The sequence below is a fragment of the Dasypus novemcinctus genome, chromosome 1 (genome assembly GCF_030445035.2).
Source record: "Dasypus novemcinctus isolate mDasNov1 chromosome 1, mDasNov1.1.hap2, whole genome shotgun sequence".
In the NCBI taxonomy this organism is placed as follows: Eukaryota; Metazoa; Chordata; class Mammalia; order Cingulata; family Dasypodidae; genus Dasypus; species Dasypus novemcinctus.
In genome coordinates, this window is record NC_080673.1 from 204,895,727 (window position 1) to 204,923,222 (window position 27,496).

The following is a 27,496-nucleotide window of genomic DNA, read 5'->3' on the forward strand; positions in this document are numbered from 1 at the left end:
GTCAGCAGATGTGGCTTCTTCGTGTTCGTAAACCCTTCCTGCTGTCTTCAACATGATTTTCCAATCGCGCGTTTATTTTTACTTGTCCCAACCATCACGTCCTTTCTGGCAATTGTTTTATGTTTGAGTTAACACTTCCACTCTTCAATGACTTATTATTGTATGATGGTCGTCCTGTGGGCCATCAGCTCCTCTGTCCTGGGCCATCCTTGGGGGGATCCAAGGCCAGGCGGTGACCTGTCACTGCGGCTGAATCCGGGGGGTGAGCCTTGTGGCAAGGGCCTCCCACTTGAACCTACGGAAGCCCACGGCAACGGCGGGCTCCGTTCCTGCCCCGAGGGCCACGAGGGAGGGCTTGGGGGGTGAAAACCCCTGGGCAGCTCCAGCATCAGCCCTCACGCCACACGGAACTCGCCCCGACCACGGAGCTGTGGCCTCAGCACCAACCTTCTCCCCGACCACAGAGCCGTGGCCTCGGCACCAGCCCTCGTGCCACGTGGACTCTCCCCGACCACGGAGCTGTGGCCTCGGAGCCGGCTCTCGCACCATGTGGGCTCACCCTGGTCATGGAGCCGTGGCTGGCCCGGGCATCCCTCCATTCTTGGCGCCAGCACCCACAGCAGGAGAGTGTGTCCCCATGCCTGGGCCTGCGAGGAGGGGTCTTTGTCCTGTCAAGCGCAGGAGGAAGGCACTGAGCATGGCGGGGGAGGCAGCCCACCGACCAGGAGGCCCCTGCTGGACGCTGACTGGCTTCGCTGTCCCCAAACCTCCCTCCCTGGCAACCCCGGTACCTTAAAGGGGGTGACATAGGTGCCCTCGGGGGTGACGTCCCCATTCCGGTTCAGGAGGTTCTCGCGAGGAATCCTCACCTGGTGGAACGTGGCGAAGCTGCGCGCGAGACATGGTGGGGTGGCTGGTTAACCGGGTCCCGGCCCCAGGGCTGGTCTCCCCTCCCTCCCGAAACCCAGGGACACAGAGGCCGGGGCAGCTGCGGAGGGGACGGAAACCCCCAGAGACAGGGACGGCGGTGAGGAGGCTTCAAAAGAGCTTTCACCCAAAGGTCAGGGAGGAAGCGGGGCATGCGCGAGGGCTCCCACGTGAAACACGGCTGGCCGTGCACCGGCGACGCGCGAAGCCACGCTCTTCATTCCCACGGGGGTCAGAGTCCTGGGGTAACGCAGGCGCCCCTTAAAGAGGTGCTGGGAAGGAAAGGCTGCCACTGGGCTCAGGGACACTGGTTTCGCGGGAGAGTCGGGCTCTTAGCCACGTGCCATCCCTGAGCCTCATCCTCCGCTCTCACACCAGAATCCAGCACGCGGGCTGACAGTCAGCAAGACGAAGCGCCAGGATTCTCATGTCCAGCAAAGGAAGCTGGTGTGTGTCCGCGCCCTAAACGCAAGTGAGCCGAGGAGGCGCGTTTTCTAGACCCGCCCGTGGGCTGCGCGCATGCTAAGAATCGAGATGCTTCTCTGCCGGCTCAGAGAACCCGCTTCACAGCAGTCCAGGAGAGCGAGTTTATGAACGTAACGGAGGCGACGTAAACTGTGCAAGCAAAACAGAGCGAAACAAAAACACACCGACAGTTCCCATAGCAACTTCTCTGACCGCCAGGATCCCTTTCCACCTGGAGAGCGTCATCTGGAAAGAGCACAGGGACCGAGCGGGGTCCTCGGACAGGGAGGCTCGCCCTCCCAGCACCTCCCCTCCTCTGATTCCCGCCTGCGCCAGGCGCCCCTCGCCCGCACAGGCCTGGGACCGGCCGCCCCCTCCCTCTGGCCTGCACTGCCCGTCCGGTGCCTGGGCCTGGCGACCCTGCCGCCCGTGCCCCCTCGCCTGCACTGTACAACCCCCTCACTGGCCTTTCCTCCCAGAGCCTGTCCACACGGGAGCCAGGGGCCTTGGGAAACGGCCAGCGGAGGAGCCAGGCCCTGCCGCAGCCCGGCCGGTCCCCGTGACCGTGGGACTGAACCCCCTTAGGAAAGCAGGGGCCGCCCTCCCACCCCGGCCCCCGGCTGCTCCACCCCCCCCCTCGCCCACCGGAGCCCAGGCTGCCCCCTGGCCCCCGGGCGTCCTGCCGTCCCCCCTCATCCACTGCAGCACCCGGGCAGCCTGCAGTGATGCTTGGCTGCCACCTCCTCTGGAAAGCCCCTCGGGATTATGCCACCCACCTGCCGTGGGTGCCAGGAGCGCCCACCGCTCTGCAGGAGGGTGGTCTGTGTGCAGCGCCACGCCTCACGGCCGCCCGCCTCTCGTCGGCAGGTTCCGGGGGTCTCAGTCCCCTTTCCGTAAGGGGGCCGCAGTGCCCGGATCACACCAGACACTTGACAGGGGCTTGGGGAATGCGTAAGAGTGGGGTGAGCCGTCCCCACTGCAGCCCCTGCCGCTGCACCGCCCTGGGCGGGGGCAGGGGCTGCAGGCAGGAGGAGGCCCCTGCCCACACCCGCGAGGGGGCCCCTGGGCGCTGGCCAGGGGACACAGAGGCCAGGCCGCCAGGCTCCCGTCGTCTCCAGGCAGGGGGCCAGCCTCCGCGGGCCGCCCCTGTGTTGAAGTCTGAGGGTAGTCAGTGCCCGTCAAGCGGGAATGTGGCTCTCAGCGGCGCCTCTCGGGTTTCTCGAGCTGGCAGTTGTGGCTTCCCCCGCGCCACAGGGGCCCGGGGGCCCAGGGAAGGGTCACCAGGCTGCTCTTTAAGAAAACCTGGCCCCGTGCAACCCCGAACACGCTCTGGCTTGCTGGTGAAAGCCAAGGAATGATCTTCCCAGCCTGACTCTGCCCCCTCAAAGTGCCCTTGGCCGCACATGGGAACTTTTCACCCTGTCTTGCCACAGAGGAGCAGCGAATCCGGACACGCTTAGGCTTGTGGTATTCACTTGAGTCAGCTGAAAGCAAAGCTCCACAGATCCCCTTTTGACTGTTTCTGTACCACAAAGGCTGTCAAGGCTCAGTCTGGTGACAGCCGAGTTGGCAGCCGGCCTGGGGGCCAGAAACCAGCGCTGCCAGCGGGCAGGGGGCCGGCAGCAGAGGGCTCGGGCCCTGGAGCTGTGGGGGCGGCCTGCTCCCCCTCCACACATGCCTCCCTGCCAGCTCCCTGCTTGAGCTCCAGCTCACAGGGCCCCGGGGACACCAACCAGGCCAGCCAGGCACATCGCGCCTCTGGACAGGGGCCCGGGGCCACTGACCACCCCAGCCAGGCACACTGCACCTGTGGACAGGGCCCTGGGGCCACCGACCACCCCAGCCAGGCACATCGTGCCTCTGGACAGGGGCCCGGGGCCACCGACCACCCCAGCCAGGCACACTGCACCTGTGGACAGGGCCCTGGGGCCACTGACCACCCCAGCCAGGCACATCGCGCCTCTGGACAGGGGCCCTGGGGCCACCGACCACCCCGGCCAGGCACACTGCACCTGTGGACAGGGCCCTGGGGCCACTGACCACCCCAGCCAGGCACATCGCGCCTCTGGACAGGGGCCCTGGGGCCACCGACCACCCCGGCCAGGCACACTGCACCTGTGGACAGGGCCCTGGGGCCCGACCACCCCAGCCAGGCACATCGCGCCTCTGGACAGGGGCCCTGGGGGCCACCGACCACCCCGGCCAGGCACACTGCACCCACAGACAGGGTCCCGGGGCCACCAACCTCCCCAGCCAGGCCGGGCACACTGCACCCACGGCCTCCTGGCCACGCTCCAGGTCGGTGCCTGAGGCCTAAAGGCCCCGCCCGCAGCCCGCCTTCAAGGTTTTGCAGAAAACAGCATTTGAAAGGCCTGTTACCATTTTGCTTTTAGAGTTTTCTTAGCTAAAATTAATGTGATATATGTTCGCCTTTGATTGCTAAGCAATTAGTCCACATACTTGGTAATTTTGGGAAGTGACAAAATCTAACCTACAAATTGATTCCACTTTTTTTCAAAATAAACAATCTTGAAATTGGTTAGAAAAAAATTCACAGAATTATAACACCGACATTTGCATTAGAGGAAAGCCCAGAGAGAATCTGCGTGGAGAAAGCAGAGCAGGATTTCAGGACGGTCTTCCCAGCCACCACGGATGGCTGGGACCAGGGCGCCCTCTGCTGGGAGTGGAGGGGGGGCGCCGGGGCCGGGCGGGCTGACCGCTTCTGCCCACGACACCTGCGCCTCGGGGCTGGCACAGCCTTCCCCAGGCGACGCCCGGTGCCCGTGCCAGGCGGCTCACCACGGTGCGCTCCGGGGACCACTTGCAACCACACCCCTGCACTCCAGGCACGATGGTTTATTTGTGTGTGGGGGGGGTGCGGCAAATGAAATAATGTTAAAGGTTCTCATTTTCCGGGTGAAAAAAAAACAAAAAAAGAATGAAGAGAAATCCTTGCCCACCCACAGGTCACGCTACCTCCTAGGTGCTCCGTGCCAGCGTTTGTCTTGAGTGGCACCATTTATCCTACGTGGCATCATTTGTCCTGAGCGGCCTCGTTGGTCCTGGTGGCATCATCTGTTCTGAGCAGCAGCACCCGCCCCGAGCGGGTGGGGCAGTGCCACCCCAGCAGTTGACTGGATCACGTGGGCCTTGTAAAAGGCTTTTCATTCCCCAAGTCAAGGGCAGGACCGCAGCTTCGCCCCTAGGCCTGCGCTGCCCCCCACCGATGTGCCCACACGGGCCCGGCACGCGCCTTCCCAGTGCCGACCCCACCACGGCACCGCCCTGCTGAGAACGCTGCTGCGCTCTCCCATGGCCCCCGGGCCAGCAGCTGCCCCTGCACCCCACAGAGGGTGCTTCCGGGGATCTGACAGCCTTGAGTCGGTGGCACTCTTCTCCCTGCCGAGCCCCAGTATTAATCAGCAGGTTCTTTTTGCAGGTCAGCGAGTGAAAAGTTGGTAATTCTAAGAGATCAGTATGAGAGGGCGTGTGTGTGGTCTTGATTTTTTTTCCTTTTTTTTTCTTTATGAAAGTATAGCACTCATACATAAACATATATAAACAATAAGTGTACAGTACTAGTTGTGAACTTACAAAACAAACATACGTAACATCATACAGGGCTCTCATACCTCAACCTACCACCAGCACCTTGCATTGTTGTGAGACATTTTTAACTAAAAAGCATCCTCAAAATATTACTAACCAAAGTATCTTCCCCCAATCTACCCTATTATTACTTTTATATCATTTATATGTGAACATACATAAATAATAAGTGTATAGTAAAAGTTGTGAACTTACAAAGCAAACATGCATAACATCATACAGGGGTCCCACACACCAACCCTCCACCAACACCTTGCATTATCATGAGAGACACTTGTTACAAATGATGAAAAAATAGCCAAAATCTTAACTACTAACTATAGTCCTTATCTTACATTTGGTGTATTTTCCCCCCAACCCACCCTCTTATTATTTTTTAAATATACTTTTATGACAGGAGTTGTAAACTTACAAAACTATCATGCACATGTGCAGAATTCCCAAACAACAGCCCTCCATCAACACACCACACGTGGTAGCACATGTGTTAAAGATTATGAGATAATATCACCTGATTATTACCAGGTCCACAGTGTACATGTGGCACACTTTCCCACACTCACACACTATGAACACAGCACATGTTTGGCATAGATGCACGGACATTAAATTATTACTGTTAACCACAGCCCAGGGGTCACTCCAGTTGTATTTTTCCCATGCTTCTCCATGTTCCCACCATCCTGCAACACTGATGTACATCTGCTCTAGCTCACAAAGGACACTCTTGCATCTGTACAATCATCCACAATTCTCATCCACCTCTGGGTTTACTGTGCTGTTCAGTGCCTAGATTATTCTCTAGCTTTCTGTCAATTGGCTTTTACACCCCTAGACTACCCTTTTCAACCACAATCCCATTCATAAATAAGCTGTTAATCACTATAATGTGCTATTATCCACTCTATACATTTCCACACTTATACAGTAAAGTTAATTAAAACTTCCTCATACATTAAACATCAGTAGTCCATCTCAGTCCTCCTCTTATCTCCTTTCAGAATCCACCATCTGCCACCAGGTCTTGAAGATATTTTCCTACATTTTCTTCTAGAGGCTTTATGGCTCCTGCTTTTATATTTAGACTTTAGTTCCATTTTGAGTTAATTTTTGTATAAGGTATGAAAACGGAGTCCTCTTTCCTTTTGGATACGGATATCCAGTTCTCCTAGCACCTTTTGTAAAATGGACTGTTCTGCCGAGCTGTGTGGGTTTGACAGGCTAGTCAAAAATCACTTGACCATACATGTGAGGATCTGTTTCTGAACCATCAGTTTGGTTTCATTGGTCGATGTGTCTGTCTTTACGCCAGTACCATGCTGTTTTTACCACTGTAGCTAGGTAATATGATTTAAAGTCCAGAAGTGAGAATCCTCCAATTTTGCTTTTCCTTTTTAAGATGTTTCTGGCTATTCAGGACTCCTTATCCTTCCAAATAAATTTGATAATCATGCTTTTCATTTATTTTTAAAATGCTGGTGGAGTTATTAGGCTTGCACTGTATCTGTATATCAATTTGAGTAGAATCGACATCTTAATGATATTTAGTCTTCCAATCTGTGAGCATGGAATGTTCTTCCAGTTATTTAGATCTTTTCTGATTTCTTTTAACTATGAGTTGTAGTTTTCTGAATACAAGTGCTTTACATCTTTGGTTAAGTTTATTCCTAAATATTTGGGTTTTATCTGTCATATTTTATTTTTACCACTCTTTTGAGACTTTTAGTTACTTTTACTGATATAATCTTCTTTTATAGACTCTCTTCTAGGTCTCTCCTGTTTTTTCTTTCAGGTTGTAGCACACCTTTTAGTATTTCCTGCAAAGCTGGTCTCATGGTTATAAATGCTCTCAGTTTCTGTTTATCTGTGAATATTCTAAACCCACCCTCATTTTTGAAAGACAATCTTGTTGGATATAAGATTTTTGGCTGGAAATTTTTCTCTTGTATCTTAAATGTATCATACCACTGTCTTCTTGCCTCTGTGGTTTCTGATGAGAAATTGGCACTTAATTTTATTGGCTATCCCTTACATGTGATGCATTGCTTTTCTCTTGCTGCTCTCAGAATTCTCTCTTTGTCTTTGGCATTTGTCATTCTAATTAATATGTGTCTCGGAGTTGGTCTATTTGGATTTATTCAGACGGGAGTATGTTGTGCTTCTTGGACATGGATATCCATGTTCTTCAATATGGTTGGGAAATTTTCCACCATTAGTTCTTTAAATATTCCTTTTGCCCCTTTTCCCTTCTCTTCTCCTTCTGGGACACCCAGGACATGTATGTTTGCACATCTTTTATTGTCATTTAGTTCCCTAAGACCTTATTCAGTTTTTTCCATTCTTTTCTTCATCTGTTCTTTTGAATGTTTGCTCTCAAGAGATTTATTTATTTTTTATTTGTTCCCCCTTACTGCAAACCTCCCCCCCCCCCCCGTTGTCTGCTCTCTGTCCATTCCCTGCGCATTCTTCTGTGACTGCTTCTATCCTTATCAGCGGCACCAGGAATCTGTTTCTTTTCACTGCGTCATCTTGCTGTGTCAGGTCTCCATGTGTGCGGCCCCATTCCTGGGCAGGCTGCACTTCCTTTCATGCTGGGCGGCTCTCCTTTCAGGGCGCACTCCTTGCGCGTGGGGCTCCCCTACGCGGGGGACACCCCTGTGTGGCACGGCACTCCTTGCACGCATCAGCACTGCACATGGGCCAGCTCCACACAGGTCAAGGAGGCCAGGGGTTTGAACCGTGGACCTCCCATGTGGTAGACGGACGCCCCATCCATTGGGGCAAGTCCACTTCCCTGAATGTTTGCTTTCAGAGACCATTTCTTCAAGCTCACCAATCCTTTCTTCTGCCTTCTCAAATTTTCTTTTATATGATTTTAGGGTATTTTTAATTTCATTTATTGAGCCTTTCATTCCCATAAGATCTGCTATTTTTCTATGAATGCTTTCAAATTCTTCTATGTGCTCATCCAATGTCTTTTTAATATTCTTAATCTCTTTAGCCATCTCATTGAATTTGTTAAGGAGATCTGTTTGAACATCTATGATTGTTTCAACTCCTTTATGTCATCTGGAGGCTTATATTGTTCCTTTAACTGGGCCATATTTTCCTGCTTCTTGGTATAGATTGTAATTTTTTGTTGGTGTCTTGGCATCTGGCTTACTGGAGTATTTATTCTGGGTGCAGTTTTCTCTTTAGTTTAGGGCTTCCTGCCCTTTCTCCCTGCTGGTTGGGCAGTAAGAGCAATGGATGTAGGTGGTGCTATAAGCTGTGGAGGCTCAAGCTGTTGGCATTGCCCCCAAGACCAATGAAGCTTCTCCCAACTTTCTCCTTTGCTAGGGTTTGGGACAGAGTCACAGCCGTGTGGAATAATCCAAGTCATGCAGGGCTAGACTGTAGTTGCCCAGAGAGACTGATGAAGCTCCATGCCCCTTTCTCCCCTGCAGGGGCAGGGATGGAGCTGCAGGTGTGGGCAGCAATCTATGCAGTGTGGGTCCAAGATGACCGCAGTTGCCCCAGCAGACTTCCAACTGTTCAGTCTGTGCCAGCTGAATGTACTTGCAGTTACCTGAAGAGGCTGGTGCGGGTCCTGCCAGCCTCCTCCCTGCCAGAGGTGGGGCTGAAGCCTAGGCTAGGGCTGCAGGTCAATCTGGGTGAAAGAAATCGGTTCCTACTGTCACTGTGATTTTTCAGTGTGCCTGGCTTCCCCTTGTGCCAGGCATGGAGTTGAGATAACAACTGCTGGCCTCTTTCTGCCTTGGACAGGTTCAAGCTTTAGCTGTTCTTAGGGTTATTACTGTAGCTCGCTGAGTTTACTCATCAGTAGCTGAAGTTGGTGCCCAACTCTCTTCCTCCCCCGTTTCGGGGAAGTGGAGCTTTCAATCAGCCGTGGAACAGCTCCCGAGGCGGCTTGTGGCTCCAGTGGAGGATGGCACTGGCCTCCGGGGCTTGGAACACTCTACTTATGAATCTTCTCTGTAGACGGGCAGTCTCCTCCTTCCACTCCTTCAAGGATGTGGCAGGATGCCCTGCTAGTCTCCTGGAGCCCCCACATAGGTGCTTCAGCTGGCTCCAGGGAGCTCTGGGGGTGTGCTAACTGCCCTGGAGCAGGAGCTGACTCTAGGAGCGCCTTATACTGCCGCCATCTTGCTGGTTGTCCTTGTCTTGATTTTCAACAACTTTCTTTTAGTTTCCTCTCAAGCTTACACTGTAGAAGAGCTAGTGGATTCCCTGTCCCCTTTGTTACAATCTGGGGCCTCAACCTGTTCAAAGGTCCAGAGAGCTGAGCCCCTCTCCCCCAATGCCTTGGGTGGGATGGATGAAGGATGCTTCTCTGTGGCCAGTTCTGGGAACCAAGTGGTCACAGTTTCTGTCCTGGAGATGACCTGCCACCTCTTTTATATCCCATATGACCGGGTTAATGGTAACCAGTAAGTTCAAAGAGGCAAGTACATCGCCCTTCTTAAGGCTTAATGCGAGATCTAACGACTAGGGAGCACCCCTGCTTTTGCACCCAGGGGGATAGCGGCCCTAAACACAGCGCAGCTGTGTCTCCTTGTGCACGAGCCACTGAAGGGTGGGCAGACGGAGAGGAAGTCCTGTGGCACATCAGGCAGGACCGTCCCCGGGCACTGGCACAGAAACGGCGTCAACAGGTCCCCGTTACAGGGAGCGGGCCGAGGCGCTCATTCAAGAAAAAGAGAAGGGACAGACCCAGGATTCGAATCCAGATTCTAAAGCCCGAGCTGTGAATGACAGTCCCTAGAAGCAGCCCCGGGGTGCGGGTCTTGCCGCCCCCCTCCATCGTCCTCGTCCCCCCGCCCTACCCCGGCACACTGCCGGGCCCCACACTGTCCGCCACCTGGAGCCCGCGCCCTGCTGTGCCCTCACCCTGGAGCCGGCCGCCGGCCCCTGGCCATCTCCTAAGCACGCAGGTCTCCCCTGGGCCTCGCTTCTTCAGGGTCTGGGGACCCCATCGGAGCCCGGGCCACACTGTCTCAACTGCCTCAAACCCCGCCTCGTGTCCGGGTGCTCTGGGGGGCTAGCCTGTCCCCCTGCCACCGTATGCGCAGCCCGGTCCCTGCCACAGAGCACGCCCCTAAAGAGACGGTCAGGGGCCGAGGACACAGACTCACAGAGCTCTCTCTTCCCACACCTGTGACGCCAATGGCTATTGGAAAAGGAGTGAGCCCAGGCCAGAGGTGGTGCCTGCAGGCGGCCCCGGGCTCCCAGCTCAGCCCTGCCCGCCCTGCGGCCCCCACAAGCGGGGGGCGCCCGGCGTGGGGGGGGGCTGCCTAGGCGACGTGCCCCGGTCAGCACGCCAACGCGGCTCTCCCTCCTGAACCCGGAGCCCAGGCGGGCGCGGCCGGCGCGGCGGAGGCGCGTGAGCGTGGGTTTCCACCGCCCGCCGCGGTGGTGGTAGGCGGGGGAGCCCGCCCCGACAGGCCGGGGGAGTCACGGAGGGGAGGCCGGGGCCAGCGGCGGGCGTCCGTTCCGAGCACAGGGGCACCAGGGGCGACCTCCGGGGTCGGCGCGCTCACTCACCCGTTGTCCAGCCCGTTCTGCCCAGGTTTCTTCCCCATGTCGCCAACTGTCACCCCCGGCATGGGCAGGAGGGTCTTCGGGTCCCGAATCTGTATCAATCCACAGCAGGCAACAAAAGGCAATGGTTAGGATCGCGGCAGGATCAGGGGAACGTCAACGAAACGACCAGCCCAACCCGAAGCCGAGCCGCGGGCTCACTCTGCGCGGCAGAGGACCTCCCGCTCGCGTCTCAGTGCCAGCCTTCCGCGGCTTCTCCTTCGCTTTTTTGAGAAAGTACCGGAGATTGAACCCGGGACCTTGTACATGGGAAGCAGGTGTTCAACCACTGAGAGACACCCACTCCCTTCCACTGCATTTTCTTTTTTTTAGAGATTATTTATTTCTTTTAATCCCCCCTTCCCCCACCCCGCCTGCTGTTCTTGCTGTGTTCATTTGCTGTGTGATCTTCTGTATCTATTTCTCTTCTTGCATTCTCTTCTCATCTTCTCTCCTCTAGGATTCACCAGGATTCGATCCTGGGGACCTCTGATGTGGAGAGAGGTTCCCTGTCAGGTGTGCCACCTCAGTTGCTGGTTTCCGCTGTGCGTCACCTCGACTCTCCCCTTTGTCTCTCCTTTGTTGCGTCATCATCTTGCTGCGTGACTCACTTGCACGGGCACCAGCTCACCACGGGGGCACTGGCTCGCCACGCAGGCACGCCTTCTCTTCTTCCTTTTCACCAGGAGGCCCCGGGGATTGAACCCAGTTCCACCCACATGGGAGCTCTAGCACTTGAGCCACATCCGCGTCCCTGCATTTTAATGGCACAACAGAACGGCTGTGCTTGTAGGAGTTGTGGGAGAAACAACCCCAGGTTATTTTGTAAATCTTACCTCTCCCGAAATGAGTTCCAAGAAATAAACTGACCTAAAAATCTACAGCTAAAGCCAGCTGGCGGTTCCTCACTAGGTGAACATTCTGCAGAAAGGACATGAGTTTCATTCTAGGAATCCTTTCGAGCAGCGACTCCGAGGGGAGATCCTGCCCTTTAGGGGGGATGTGTGGCAGTGCCTGAGATGACACAGTGGGGGGGGGGGTCCTGGCACTGAAGAGGCAAGAGGCAGCCGCCACCCCAAGTGTCTACAGTGGGATCCAGCGAAGGAAATTAAAACTAACTATTAGCCTTAAAAAAAAAAAACAAAAAACTTCCACAGCACCGAGACAGAGAAGCCCTGCTTTACAGCCATGTGAAATTCCTGTTATTTGGAATGTAGTTTTTTTTCTATAAATTGCTAATTTGTGTTTATTTCAGTGGAACAACATCAAACTTTATTGACCTGTTATTAAAAAAGGATATTTAAAATGAAAGAATTAAACCCAAAGGCAGGCAATCTTTTCCTTTCTCTAATGTTTCTCAATAGGGTTCAGTAAAGATTCTGATGAAAGCTCTTTAGAACCTTTTGAAAACAGTGTCACAAAAAAATAGTTGGATGATTGCCAAGTAGTCAAAAAGGAAACTGCTGCTAATGCAGGTTTCCAGTTCATCCAGAAAGAAAGGTGACGGGGTCTGCACAGACGGCGACAGCCTCTCTCGCCACGAAAGCGCCTGACCGGGGCCAGTGGCCCATGTGAACGAGGCGCTGCACGGACTTTACCCAAAGCGCTTCCCACTCGCCAACCTGATGGCTTAAACAGACCTGCAGAAAACTACAACCCCTCTTGCCCGGGTACCAGTTTGCAGCTTGGAGCACAATTCTAACTAATCAGAGACCGCGGAGTCGACGGGAAGGCCACGTGAGCAGGGCCACAGTGGTCCGTGGCACTCATTCCCGCACCCTGAGGCACTCAGTGGCTCTTGCTAGCTGGAGGAAGACACAACTCTTACTGAGCTCTGGAGCCTGACTTCTAACTTGGGGCTCCAGGGCCTCAAAACCAGACACAACAAGAGCAGCTGAGCCCAGCCCAGGCAGCCCCGGGGACTGACCGGCATGGCGTGGGAGCGCGTGGCGCTCTAGCTAGCTGCCGACGCACCAGTGTGCAGGGGTTCGGGGGGCTTGGAAACCAAAGACAGGAAGAATCTCTTCACCGCGAAAGCCTCCCCCGACCCTGGGTCTTACAAAAGGGGGCAGTGGGTGGGGATGACGGGGAGCTCGCTGCGGCAGCCGCGGGGGTGGCAACGTGCCCCAGAGGGGAGGCGGGTGCGAGTCCAGCCCAGGCCCCCTCCACCGCAGCAGCCCGGGGGCGGGCCACGGGGGCTCCCCACGTCGGGGTTCTCCTCAGAGCGCCTGGAGCCCACCGCAGGCCCAAGGATTCGGAATCTCCGGAGGCTGGACACGGAGTTCCTTAACAGGCGTCCATGGTGGGGCCACTGGCAGGGCACGGAGGTGCCGGCGGCTGGTCTCAGGGACGGCGAGCACAGCCGGGGCTTCCGGACCCAGGGGCTCGCGGTGCTCGGGCGGACTCGGCCCGTCGTGGGGGGCTCAGCTGGAGGAGGCCGAGCGGCAGCCCCGTCCCTGCTGCCGTCCCCCGCAGGACTGCCATGCATCTCCTGGCGGTGGCCAGGGATCTTACCGCGCCGCCCGCCACCCACGTCCCACCTACCTGCACGATGAAAGAATGCAGCCCCTGGCACTGCGCCCCGGGCGTGTACAGCTGCGCCAGCACGACTGCGTGGGTAGCAGTCTTGCCCATGTTGCCAACCCAGACTTTGGAAGCTTCGAAATCAGGGGAATGGATGACAAATTCCTACAGGAGAGGGACACAGGCGAGGTTACACTGTTACAACTGCAGCATGTCCGTGCTTTCTCTTGTCAACGGATTGAATTTTTTCTGTTCGAAATCTTTGCCGTAAGGAAAAAAAAGGATCATTTTACTTCCTCTCTGGCACAGGCAGGCCTATTTTTTTTTTTAAAGCCTCTCTTATTCACTTTTTTTTTTTAAGATTTATTTTCCATTTTTTAATTATGCCTGCCCCCCTGTGGCTTGCTTGCTGTCTGCTCTGTCCACATGCTGCTTGTCTCCCTTTTTTGGTTGGGTCATCTGCTGCGCCAGCCCTCTGTGGGCACAGGCCGTCAGCTCTCCACGGCGTGCGGGCGAGCCTGCGTTTACAAGGAGGCCCCAGGATGCAAACCCAGGGCCTCCCATGTGGTGGACGGGAGCCCAGCTGAAGGAGTCACAGCCGCTTCCCGGGAGGCCTATTTTTAAACCGAGGAAATGCCTGGGTCTTCTCAGTTAAGAAGAACCTCCCCGTGGAAGATAACGGCCAGTATTTCAGACAGTACAACGTGTCGAGACAATTGTCTGCCGTCCTGACGGAGCGGAAGCAGCAGCCCTGTCCTGAGGCTTCTCTCCCGATAGCTGGGGGCTGTGCTGGGGTTGGGTGCCGCCTCCCTTGAGGAAGTGGTTGGAAACGGCAGCCGCCCCACAAATGCCCAGGTTTTGCTAGACGCTGGGCCCTGTGGACCGCGTCTGCTTCTGCAGGGTCTTGGGCGTTGCCTCCCGCACTGGGGGGGTCCCTGGGCAAGGGGGTACAAGGGGGCTGTGGAGCCAAAGACCCAGGACCCGGGCTGGCTCTGCGGGTGCCCAGCAGGGAGGCAGAGCCTTCGCAGAGGGACCCCGTGAGGAGAGGCCATCCTGGTTTAGGGTGGCCCTAACCCAGCACAGCGGTCCTCATGGGAAGAGGAGCTAGACAGACACAGGGGAGAGACCACGTGTCGGCAGAGGCAGGTTGGAGCACTGTGGCCGCAAAGCCCTGGAATGCCAAGAGCAACGCATGAACGCCGGCGAGGGGAGAGCCCACCGAGCGGTCAGCGAGGCGAGTGGCGGGCGTCTCAGCCCTTCTCTCCGGAGCCCCTCTGCGCGCAGCAAGGACATTGTAAGCGCCTGCGTCTGGGACAAGGACCCTGCTTCTGAGGCTCTGCGCCCAGAAGCTGGGAGGGGCTGCCTATCTGGCCGGTGGGGTCGTGGTGGGCTGTGGTCCTACCTGGCCGGCGGGGTCGTGGTGGGCCGTGGTCCTACCTGGCTGGCGGGGTCATATTGGGCCATGGTCCTACCTGGCTGGTGGGGTCATATTGGGCCGTGGTCCTACCTGGCTGGTGGGGTCATATTGGGCCGTGGTCCTACCTGGCTGGCGGGGTCGTGGTGGGCCGTGGTCCTACCTGGCTGGTGGGGTCGTGGTGGGCCGTGGTCCTACCTGGCTGGCGGGGTCGTAGTGGGCCGTGGTTCGGATTGCCTTGGTGTTGCTCCCGTGACTCACTTCCGTTAGAGCAAAGCAGCCGAAGATCTAGACAGCGAGACACAGAGGGCGCCCGGTCAGGCGGCCACCTCTGCTCATCCGGAGGGCCCCCTCGCCTTGGAGAACCCATGGCAGCGCAATCCCCACCTGGCCACGCGAAGACCCCCCCCAAGCCGTGAGGGCCGACCCTGCCCACGTGGGCCGGCGCGCCGAGTGGCGGACAGAATGGAGAACTAAGTCGCTCGCAATGCGGGGCGGTGTTCCGTTCGGATGATGGGATTGTTTGGCTGAGAATCCCAATAATAAGGGGTCCCCCAACCCCGTGAAGTAAACCCACCTCCATCTGGAAGGCCTTCTGGAGATACTTGAAGTGCCTTTTGGTCCCAGAGATGAAAATGGCTGATGAAAAATTCTGAAAATAGAATGCCGTCCTGTGAACGGTGGGCGCCAAGAAGGGCGAGTGCTTTCGGAACAGAGAGTGACCCGGCCCCTGCTCCCCTCCCCCGCCACCCACATCGGTCCACGGAAGAGGAGACCGAAGTGCTGAGGGGTCAGTCAGTGGCGCCAACGCCAGGTCCCGAGGCTGGGGCCTCCCAGACGCCAGCCAGGGCCTCGAGCGCTGGTCAAGACCTGGCGCCCCTGCGCCAGACGATTCAGAACCGCCTGGACTGCAGCGGCCTGCGCGAGCCCCCACGGGGTGGCAGTGAGGCAGGGAAGGAGGGTGGGAAGAGGAGAGGACGAGGACGCATGAAGGGCCCGGCGAGCCACCACTGCGCCCCGCGATGTAGCAAGGGGCGGGGGCACGGCCAGGATGCCCTGGTCCCCGGTCACCTGCTCGGGCGCTGGGGGAGGAGCAGGCCTTGCCCGTGCTCTCCTGGCCTGCCCTCCCTGTCTGGTAGAAAGCAAAGAATGTTCCCAAGCCCCTCTTCCTACAGAAGGGGAGGCACTGCGCTAGCTCAGGGACTTAGGGGCTCACATCTGCACAATGAGCAGGGAAAAAAAAGAACTTAAAAAAAAAAATCACAGGGTGGCGGACTTGGCCCAGTGGTTAGGGAGTCCGTCTACCACGTGGGACGTCCGTGGTTCAAACCCCGGGCCTCCTTGACCCATGTGGAGCTGGCCCATGCGCAGTGCTGATGCACGCAAGGAGTGCCCTGCCATGCAGGGGTGTCCCCGCGTAGGGGAGCCCCACGCGCAAGGAGTGCGCCCCGTAAGGAAAGCCGCCTAGTGCGAAAGAAAGTGCAGCCTGCCCAGGAATGGCGCCGCACACACGGAGAGCTGACACACAAGATGACGCAACAAAAAGAGACACAGATTCCCATGCCGCTGACAACAGAAGCGGACAAAGAAGATGACTCAGCAAACAGACACAGAGAACGGACAACCGGGGTAGGGGTGGGAGGAGGGGGAGAGAAATAAATAAATCTTTAAAAAAAAAATCACAAAAATCTGCCTACACACTCTACTCCCTACTCTTACTTTCCACACTTACAGAACAAATCTTTAAACCAGCATTTCCTTACAGGCACAATTCATCCCCCAAGAGTTTAAAAGCAAGCAGACACTAACGGCAGCTCAGGCGATCTCGAAATCCCAGGGGTGGGGTTCCTCCGCACGTGCGCGTCGGCCTGGGTGCGCGTCGTTTACTTCTGCACCCCGGGCGCCTTCGCCCCCCCGCCCCGAGGCCCCGCTCCCTCTGGGCCCCCGGCCTGCGGACTCACGTAGTATAAAATGTACTTGGAGGTCAGCGACGCGTCGTACATGCCCAGGCAGGTGATCAGTGCCAGGAACTTGAGCGGCTTCCTTGACACGTCATTGAAACCGATGAAGTCGTACTCGAAGAGCCGCTTGCAGCGCAGGAAGCTTAGCTCCTGGTACCTCTCCATCGGCAGATGGGGTCCGCGGGGACCGGCAAAGAGCGGGTCTTTCTCCAGAGTACTGAAGAAGGCGTGCTGCGGATGCAGGCACGGCGCCGCTGACGGCTCTCAGCCGCCCCTCCTCTCGGGGGTCCCTCTGAGGCCACCGGCTGCCCCGGCCACGCCAGACTGCCCATGACGCCCTGGGGTGGGGTGCAGCTGGCCCACGGGGAGGACCCGCGCTCCCCAACTCCCAGGGGGTCTGCCGCCGGCCCCCCGGCCCGACCCCGGGGGCACGAAGAGGAGAGAGGCCTGTGCCAGGCCCCGGGCGCCCCTCCCAGCCACGGTGCTCGGGCCCTGGGGGGGCCGGGGTCTCAGGAAGCCAAGACCCCGTTTGTGCCTGGGGACTGAACCCCTCCCCAGAAGGGACACGCTCAGGCTGTCACCGCGTTCCTGAGAGTGTGAACCCGTCTCAGCCAGGCCTCAGGACAGGCCGTTATTGGATAAGATCCGGGCCAATGGAGTCGGCCTGGCCGCAGCCTTCCCCGGAGGAAACGCAGGCGGGAGGGAGAGCCCAGGGACCAGGAGCCGCCGGGGGTGAGAAGAGGCCGGGAGGGGCGAAGGGACAGCATGGGATGGGGGCGCTGGCCAGGGAGGAGCGAGGGGACAGCATGGGACGGGGGCACTGGCCAGGGAGGAGTGAGGGGGCGGCATGGGACAGGGGGTGCTCGTCAGGGAGGAGCGAGGGGCTGGGAGCCACCAGACAGAGGAGGGAGGGGGCGGCATGGGATGGGGGATGCCAGCCAGGGAGGAGCGAGGGGATGGGGGCCGCCGGCTAGGGAGGAGAGGGGACAGAATGGGATGGGGGCTGCCAGACAGAGGAGCGAGGGGGGTGGCATGGGATGGGGGCACCGGCTGGGAGGAGCGAGGGGGCGGCATGGGATGGGGGCACCGGCTGGGAGGAGTGAGGGGGTGGCATGGGTGGGGTCACTGGCCCCAGAAGCTTCGGGCTGGGAAGCAGAGGCCTTGCCGGCATCGTGAGCGGGGTCTGGCCCCGGCCTGCGCCGATGTCCCGCTGCCTCGGCCCGCGGGTGGCCCAGCAGCCGGGGCGGCCTGAGCGCAGCGCCACGTGGGCTGCGGGCGCGGCTGGGCCCGGCCTCACCTTGAAGCGGATCACGTCCTCGTCTTCCAGGAACAGCAGCAGCTCCTTCCAGTCGAAGGACGCTCGGGCCCGATAGGCCTGCAGGGGCCCTCGGGGCAGTTCGGGCAGCAGCGCGGCCATGCCGGCTTCCACGGGAGAGGCCATTGCCACAGCCTGCAGGAAGCACACCTGAGTAGGTGCTGCTGCCCCTGCCGCGATGGGCAAGGTGGCACGAAGGGCGCACGGCCAACGAGAAAGCGGCGCGTGGATGGCCGGGTGCGCCGTGTCTAGAAACCATCCGCTGGTATAACAGGGCTTGGCAGGCTTTTCCGTGAAGGGCCAGCCAGCCAGGGTTTTGGGCCTTAGGCCCCAGGGTGTCCAGAGCAGCTCGCAGGGCCTGGACGGGGAGGGTCACGAGTGCGTGGGGCCGAGCGTTTCCAGAAACAGGCCCCAGCCAGATGCGGGGCCCCAGGTGGCTCTGCCAGGCCCCCGACCTAAAAGCAGACGGGGGGGGGGGGGCGGTGGTTCCCGGCTGCAGAGGCATACAAGCCACGAGCAGCAACATCTGGCCCCCAGTGCCACAAGAAGGTGCGCTCTGGGCACTGGATGCTCCCTCCAGCCCTCCTCCTGCGGGGACACACCTTTACGAGGCTCTCTGGCACCCCGGTCCCGTGTTCTCTGCACCATGCCCTGTGGGGAGAGGCGGCTGTGACCTCCTGGCTCACAGGTGAGAGAGAAAAGTCCAAGGACTTGACAAGGTCAGCCAGGCCACGAGTGCAAGGGTAGAACCTGGCCTCAGAAAACGTCTACCTGCACGTAAGCAAGCACTGACTACAGAAAGCATAAAAATGCTCGTTAAAAATATATAATAAAAAAAGAAAAAAGAAAAAAAAAATGGTTCCACCAGAACGCACGGCAGCACCGGCCAGCTGGGCCCGAGGGACAGCAGCCTCAGCTCCTCCCTTGTTCTACCTGGAGGGAGGACACAGACGCTAGCACTGGTCTAGGAGGAGTTCTGTGATACCAAAAGGATGGACAACAGAGCACACCACTTCCAACATTAGAGGGAAAAAAGAGAATGGGAGCGAATACCCCATCAAGTAAGGCAAGAAGAAAGGGTGAGCACAGAGAGGGAGAGAGCACGACGGGGGGAGGCGCAGAAATTAGTAAGAAGAGGGAAGATACTGCCCCAAGGAGCTCAGTAAAGTGAACGTCTGCTCAGTGTGAGCGGGGTGTATGTTGCAGATAAAAAATAAAAACGGTCAGCCTGGATTTGTTTAGTAATAATAAAAACAATAATAATCATCATCCAGCTGATGGCCAAAGACACGGCTAAAACAAAAGCACAGAAAGGTGGAAAGGCTAAGGATAAAAAAAAAGATACCCAAGACGAGCACTAACCAAAATGCGGGCTGAAGTCTGCTGGTATCAGACCCTATGAACTAGAAGCAAAAGGTTTACTAGCTACAGAGAAAGTCATGTTCCTAAGCTCCTTCTGTCCGGAGATGCTGTAACTCTGAACTTGTAAAGTAATAACGAGTTTCCAAAATATGCGAAACCAAAAGAATTCCAAGGAGCGTTAGAGAAGCCTGCACACGTCGCGGCCCACTTTCGCACGTCCCCTCAGGCCCCGGGCTGGCCCTTGTATATCTAGGGACGCGGGGTTCGGGCGGGTGCCCCCTGCCCCAAAGGTGGTAAAGGGGACTGCCGTGCTGTGTGTGCAAACAGGGTGCATGCGAGCAGAGCACCTGGGGCTGCTGGGCGAGGTGCCCGGGGACCAGCCCCAGGTGAAAGTCCCAAACTTGGGGTGCTGGGTCTCCCTGGACAGGTACACTGTGCATGTGTGCATGCAACTGCAACTTTCTAGCACTTTCCAAAGCCCCCTCACGGAAAGAGCCAAAGGAGGCCTGTGGAGGTTGCCCCAGGCGCCTTCTTTTCCCCGTGCTGATCCTCTCAAGCGTTGCTTCACTGCAGTTAGCCTTGGCCATGAGTACAACTAACATTGAGATCCACGAGCGCTTGTAGCGATTCCTGACTATGTGGGTGAACCCACAACCAAATCAGACAAACAAAGTCCAGAAGAATATACAGGAAATTGAACACATAGAACCCACTGCAGGGAAGCGGACTTGGCCCTGTGGTTAGGGCGTCCGCCTACCACACGGGAGGTCCAGGGTTCAAACCCCGGGCCTCCTGACCCGTTTTCAGCTGGCTCATGCGCAGTGCTGATGCGCGCAAGGAGTGCCCTGCCACGCAGTGCTGCTGTGGGCAAGGAGTGCCCTGCCACGCAAGGGTGTCCCCCGCATAAGGGAGCCCCGCGCACAAGTATGCCCTGTAAGGAGAGCCGCCCAGCGTGAAAGAAAGTGCAGCCTGCCCAAGAATGGCGCCGCACACACGGAGAGATGACACAACAAGATAACGCAACAGAAAGAAACACAGATTCCCGGTGCTGCTGATAAGGACAGAAGCGGTCACAGAACACAGCAAATGGACACAGAGAGCAGACAACTGGGAGGGGGGAGGAGGGAGAGAAATGAATAAAAATAAATCTAAAAAAAATAAAAAGAACCTGCTGACCCCAAAACAGAGGATCTACATCCTCCCCAGTACAAGACATGTGTGAAAACGGACTGTACCCTGGCCCAGATAAAGTCAATCTCAATAATGTTAAAGGAGTGCTACCATGCAGATTATTTTTTCTAACCACAGAGTGATTAAATTAGAAATTAATAACAAAAGATAATGAAAAATTGGTATGGGGAAAAGAATGTTTCATATTTTTGGAAATTAAGAAACAGACTTTTAAACTCATAGATTAAAAAATGGAACTTAGGGAAGCGGCTGTGGCTCAATCAGCTGGGCTCCTGTCTCCATACGGGGCGCCCTGGGTTCACGTCCCGGGGCCTCCTTGTGAAGGCAGGCTCGCCCGCACACCGCGGAACGCTGCCAGCGCACACACGCCACGGAGCGCCAACTCAGCAAGGTGACGCAAAACAAAGGAAGACAAGTAAAAAAAACGCAGAAGAGCACACAGCAAATGCACAGAGAGCAAACAACAAGCAAGTCGCAAGGGAGGTGGAAATAAGTTTTTAAAAAATTAAGGGAAAAAAAGGAACTTAGAAAATATTTTAAATTGAATGATAAAAAACAATTCTACATTTCAAAATTTATGGAGGGCAGCTAAAGCCACACTTAGAAGGAAATGTATAGTCTTAAATGCTCACATTAGGATAGAAGAAAAGCTAAGATAATGAGATAAGCAGGTATCAATACATAAAAGACTCAAAAAATAAATTCAAAGGAAAAAAAGGAGAGAAAGGTAAAGTGGAAAGAAGGAAAAATGACACTAAGAAAAATAAAGGATTTACAAAGCCAAAAATTGGTTATTTAAATAAAAAAGCTAAAATAATGGAAAAAATATAAAAAATAGAGATAATACAAATAATAGATAGTAGGAATGGAAACGAGGACATAGCTAAGATAGTATCAACAATAAAAATATAGTAAGCAGGTCTTTTTTAAAAAGTCTTATAATCATTAAAGAAATGGAACCTGTCTTAAAATTCTCAAGAAAGAAAACAATGGACCCAGGTCACTCTACCAGAAAGTCATACAATTCACTCAAGGGGAAAAAAAAGTAATACGAATATTACAAAATGATTCCACTGTGCAGTATGTGTTAACACTCCCCCAGTTTGTCTCAAGAAGCCAACATGACCTTGATGTCTGACAAGGGCCTTAGGAAAACTGAATATTATCAGCCAATCTCATTCATGCACAAATATGGGAAAATCTCATAGCAGGGCCTAGACCAGTGCCTGCCAGATGGCAGATGTACAATAAAAGTGTCACATGAATGAATAAAGAGGTGGTACATCACAACCAGTATGGGTGAATCTGAAGAATGCATGTTTAATATTAGACAGGCCTAATGCGATCCTCTAAATTAACAGAGGAAACCACATGATCATGGCAATGCATGCGGAAGAGGGGATGGAAGAGAACTTTCCCAAATTGATCAACTTACAAACACAGCAAGCACTCAAAAGGACCAGCTGCCATTCTCACCACTTCCATGCAATGGAAGAAATAAAACTGGAATTATTCACAAATGATATGACTGGCCTCAAAGAAAATGATGCAAAAGAAGAAACACACAAATTATTAAAATACTTTGAATGAGGTTGTTGGATGTAAAAATCAACAGTAAAAGCTCAGGTGTTAGGTAAAATGTAAACGTAAGTCAGATTTATAAAGGTGAAAGGAGATTAGTGGTTATGTAGGTCTGAGGAAGGAATACTAAGCAGTGTTGTACTAGTCAGCCAAAGGGGTACTGATGCAAAATACCAGAAATTGGTTGGTCTTTATAAAGGGTATTTATTTGGGTATTTATAAAGGGTATTTAAAGGGTAGGTGCTTACAGATACCAGGCCATAAAGCACAAGTTACTTCCCTCACCAAAGTCTATTTGTACGTGTTGGAGCAAGATGGCTGCCGACGTTTGTGAGGGTCCAGGCTTCCTGGGTTCCTCCCTTCCAGGGGCTTGCTTTTCTCTGGGTTCAGGGTTCCTTCCTTCCTGGGGCTGGCTTCTCTTTCCTCTGTGACTTACTTCCCAGAGCTCCAGCTTAAGCCTTCAGTATCAAACTCCAACATCAAAACTCCAACAACAAAACCCTCCACTCTGTCCTCTGCCACGCCTTTTATCTGAGAGTCCCCACCCACCAAGGGGCAGGGACTCAACGCCCTAATGAAGTGGCCCAATTAAAGTCCCAGTCGTAACTCAATCACGCCCAGGTACAGACCAGATTACAAACATAACCCAGTATCTATGTCTGGAATTCATAACCATATCAAACTGCTATAGGTGTGAAGTCTTTCTTTTTGGAGTAATGAAATTGTTCTAAAATTTTTCAGAGGACAAATGTACAACATTGTGATTATACTAAAAGCCATTGATTACGCACTTTGGATAGAATAGCCAGAAATAGCAGCTATATACAGTGGGGGAAGCATAGAGAGATTGAGAGATGAGAAATCTTCTTGTTTGTTTGTCTGTTTTTTGTTTAATATTATTATCTTTTTATTATCTCTTTTTAAAGATATATATTATTATTATTGAAATAATGAAGATGCTCTAATAACGCTTGATGCGATGAACACACAACAATGTGATCACACCAAATATCATTTATTGTATACTTTGTATGAACTGTATGCTTTATTAATATGTATCAATAAGATTAATTTTTAAAAAAGCTCAAGTGATGTTCTATACACAACAGGAGTTAGAAGATGTACTATAAAAGGTAATATTCAGAAAGCATCAAAACACTGTAAAGTTTCAAAAAATAAATCCAATACAGAATTAAAAGAAGCAGCCAAGAAACTCAGGCTCTGCAGCCCACCCAGCCCTCAGCCCGTAATGCCAGGCTGGAGACAGGTTTTGCTTCATTTTTTTCTCTTCTGCTTAAGTTTTTTAAATTATTTTTTAAAAAGTGTTGATGTATATCATTCGCACATGAACATACATGAACAGTAAGTATATAGTAAAAGTTGTGAACTCATGAAACAAAACAAATATGCACACAGGGCCCCCATACCTCACCCTACCACCAACACCTTGCACTGTTATGACGCAACTGTTACAAAATATGAAAGAGTATCATCAAAATATTACTAACTATAGCCCATATCTTACATTTGGTGTATGTCTCCCCCCACCCAGCTGGATAATGACACCCTGTATCCGTATTATACGTTTGTCACAGTTCACAAGAGGACTTTCTCACGTTCGGCCTGTTACCCACAGTCCATCGTTCACCACAGGATCCCCTGTGATATACAGCCTCATGCTTTGTACAGTTCATTCAAGTATACACTCTGCGGCTCCCTCTTTTTTTTTTTAGGAGGTACCGAGGATGGAACCCAAGACCTCACACATGTGAGGCAGGTGCTCATCCACTGAGCGACACCCACTCCACCTCCGTGGCTCTCATTGTCAGCACGGACTTCTGCTGGCATCACCTCAGTCAAATTCAGAATATTCTCATTATTCCAAAAGGAAAAATCCCATACGCCTTGTGACAGTTAGAAATTATCTTATGGACCCCCAAAAGAGAAATACTGTTTGTGAACCCATCTATTCCTCTGGGTGTGATCCACTTGGACTGTATGAAGTTCAGGTGAGGGGCCTTTGACGGCCGCGGGGCTTTTCAGAGCTGTGCCAGGGAGGCCTGACTCGGGCTGAGTCTCCGCCCCGTGCTGGGTCTGAGAGACATGGACTCACAGGGGCAGACACAAGAAGACAGAGCTCTGTCGATTCTGATCCCATCACGAGAGGCTCAAACAGCCGAGGCCCCGGGAGCGACAGGCCATCTGCCCGACAGCTCAGAGCTGGCCCTGGGAAGAGTGTGAACAGCCGAGACTGATGAAGGAGGCCTGGAAAGAAACGGGCCCATGCCGGGAGAGGGAGGACTGCACGGTCGCGTCTGTGCGAAGCCCCAGGAGGCTGGGCCCAAAGAGCGGCCCGAGAGGAAGGGGTGAGCCCGGAGGGGAGGGCTGAGACCTGTGCACAGGTCAGCAGCCATCCTGCCTCACCACACGGCAGCACGCCAGGGTCAACAGTAGCTGACATGGGTGAGAAAGCATCTGATGGTGCCTCAGTTTGGACTTCTCACGGCCTTGGAAGCAAGAGATCACCCGCCATCTTGCTTCAACACGTGGCACCTGACTTGGGTGAGAAAGCACCTCTATGGTGCCTTGAGTTGGACTTTTCACAGCCTTGGAATTATAAGCTTTTACCCCAAATAAATCCCCTATATAAAAACCAACACATTTCTGGTACTTTGCTTCAGCAGCCCTTTGGTAAACTAAAACACACCCTTATACCCGCCTGCTCTGTTGTCCCTTAGAACTGATGTAATATCTTCTTCGCCACTGTTGCAAAAATATTAAAATATCACTGTTAGCTATGTTTACTGCCTCTGCTCTGCAAGCCTCTCAGTAGATGCTGGTGGGAATCCAGAGGTTTGACTTTTGAGGCCAAAACCCAGTCGAGCATCCACAGTGGTCCTTCAGCAATCTACCAGAGCAAGGAATACAAAAAAGGAGAGAGAAAACCAACCACAAATTAAAAGAAGAAGGGGGAACTGGCTGTACGCCCTGCTGGATGCTGAGGCGAGGCTCAGGGAATGCAGAGGTCTGGTCTGAGGTTTGTCTGCTGTTGCCACAGCCTTGCCTGAAGTCGTCGGAACCTCCCGGGTGCACTGAGGCCCTCTCGAGTCATCCCGAGATGCTCGGCAAGCCCCACAGGCCCAGGAACCTGTTCCTTTGGAATCCAGACAGTGCTGGCCATTGTCTACGCAGCATCTTCCCCAGCCACTGGAGCTGGATGAGAACTGCCACTGAGCCTTCCCACGTGGGACCTTGCCCTGCGGTCTACTTGGCATAGGACATCTGACTTCACACCAACCAAGCAGGCTCCTGCAGCAACGCCATGGTCTAGACAAAGGAACTGTTCTAGAGTTTTCTGAATAGGCTGACTCCTTCCCCATGGTGCCTTGGATAAAAGTGGCTTGAGAACTCCGACCTGAAGAACGCCCGAAGTGCTACGTTCCCAGCACAGACCCCCTGGCTTGATTTGCTGAGACACATGAGAACGTTCAACTCCTTTAAGCTGAACATGGGAGCAGTCTAGGATGCTGGACTTTCTGTACGACTGGTCAGTACTGTTGGTAAGCAAAGACAAGGCCAGCTCTTCTCCGGGTAAAAGAAACTCTGCTTTTCCATGCACACAGGAAAGGGATGGCACTGCCATGGTAAGCACTTCCTGGGCGTCAGGGGCTGGGCCTTTTCGGGTCCTACTGTATTTAGCTCTCCTAGTAGCTGGGGACCAGGTACCAGGGTCCCTATTAAACAACAGAAAAACTCAAGTTTAGAGCAGCTAAATGCTTTTCACAAACTCCCACAGCTGGGAAATGGCAGAGAAGGGATTTGAATCCAGCAACGTTTGATCCCAGAAGTCAGACTCTTTTAACTAGACCTTAAATATGTAGTTCCCATCTTTGTATTTTTTGGTTATAAAGCTTTGGTTTAAGTTTTTATTTATCATATTAACTACAGCTGACTTTTTTTTTTTTAAGGTTTTGCTATTATTTCAGAAACTATTTCAGATAAAACTATAGAAGGTTGGTGTATTAGTCAGCCAAAGGGGTGCTGATGCAAAACAACAGAAATTGGTTGGTCTTTATAAAGGGTATTTATGTGGGGTAGGAGCTTACAGATACCAGGCCATAAGCATACGTTACTTCCCTCACCAAAATCTATTTTCACGTGTTGGAGCAAGATGGCTGCTGATGTCTGTGAGGGTTCAGGCTTCCTGGGCTCCTCTGAGCTCAGCTCCCGTTTTCTCCACAAGGTCAACTATAGACTATGAGGCTCTCTGGGCTTTGCCTCTCTCCACAAGGTCAGCTGTAGACTATCAGGCAAATGGCTCTGTCTCGTTCCCAGGGTCCCAGCTTAAGACTTCAGCATCAAACGCCAACATTAAGAACCCTTCAGCTCTGTCCTCTGCCATGCCTTTTATCTGTAAGTCCCCACCCACCAAGGGGCAGGGACTCAACTCCCTAATCGTAACTCAATCATGCCCAGGTATAGATCAGATTACAAGCATAATCCAATATCTATTTTTGGAATTCATAACCATATCAAACTGCTACACCAGGAGAAAGGGAAGGGGAATGAGGAGTCAGGGACAGAGAGAAGGGGGCAGAACAGCCAAGAAGCCACAGAGATGCAAGAAGACGGAGAAAAGAGTAACCAAAAAAGAGCTGGGGTAGCTGTACTATGAATATCATACAAAATAGACAAAGTCAAAGGCTGTTTTAAGTCACAGAGAAGGACAATATATATTAATAAAAGGGTTAATCTACCCAGAGGAAATAAAAATAATTAATAAATACTTGTGCACCTAACCATGGTACCCCAAAATACATGAGGCAAACATTTGAAAAACTGAAGGGAAAAATAGACACCCCTATAGTAATAGTTGGAGACTTCAATATACCACTCTCTTCAAAAGGTAGGACACCTAGACAGGAAATCAATAAGGAAACAGAGAATTTAAATAATATGATAAATGTATACAGATATATACAGAACACTGCACCCCAAAATAGCAGGATACACATTCTTCTCAAATGCATATAGATCATTTTCCAGGATAGACCACATGTTAGATCACAAAACAAGTCTCAAAAAATTAAAAAAGAGTGAAATTATACAAAGTATCTCCTCTGATCACAATGTAATGAAGCTGGAAATCAATAACAGAGATCTGGAAAATCAACAAATATATGGAATTTTAATAACACACTCTTAATCAATGGGTCAAAGAAGAAATTACAAGGGAGATCAGAAAATATCTAAACAAATGAATATGAAAACACAACGTATCAAAACTTATGGGATACAGTGAAGGCAGTGCTGAGAGTAAAATTTATTTCCCTACGTGCTTACATTAAAAAAAGAAGCAAGAGCTGAAATCAAACTGCACACCTAGAGGAACTAGAAAAAGAACAGCAAACTAAACCCAAAACCAGCAGAAAGAAAGAAATGAAGACTAGAGCAGAAACAAATGAAATAGAGAATAAAACACACGAACAACTCACAATGACACTAGAGGAAATAAAAGATCTCAACAGATCAATTACAAGTAAAGAGATTGAATCAGTCATCCAA

The 27,496-nt window shown here is 53.4% G+C and overlaps 1 protein-coding gene across 2 annotated transcripts in view; it reads right to left on the minus strand.

Moving 5' to 3' along the window:
- The window catches only part of ACOX3 (acyl-CoA oxidase 3, pristanoyl), a 92,303-nt gene that overhangs the window by 45,797 nt on the left and 19,010 nt on the right, over window positions 1-27,496 (minus strand). Inside the window, exons 2-9 of one of the 2 annotated variants that reach the window (XM_058301306.2) lie at window positions 18,400-18,448; window positions 17,780-17,932; window positions 16,483-16,713; window positions 15,099-15,173; window positions 14,720-14,809; window positions 13,129-13,272; window positions 10,549-10,637; window positions 792-888 (exon numbers count right to left, since the gene is read on the minus strand). In XM_058301306.2, coding sequence (XP_058157289.1) covers window positions 792-888; window positions 10,549-10,637; window positions 13,129-13,272; window positions 14,720-14,809; window positions 15,099-15,173; window positions 16,483-16,713; window positions 17,780-17,923 — 870 coding nt within the window. In that variant the 5' untranslated portion in view covers window positions 17,924-17,932; window positions 18,400-18,448. The remainder of the gene's footprint in view (window positions 1-791; window positions 889-10,548; window positions 10,638-13,128; window positions 13,273-14,719; window positions 14,810-15,098; window positions 15,174-16,482; window positions 16,714-17,779; window positions 17,933-18,399; window positions 18,449-27,496) is intronic. The other variant, XM_058301308.2, reaches the window with a different exon arrangement.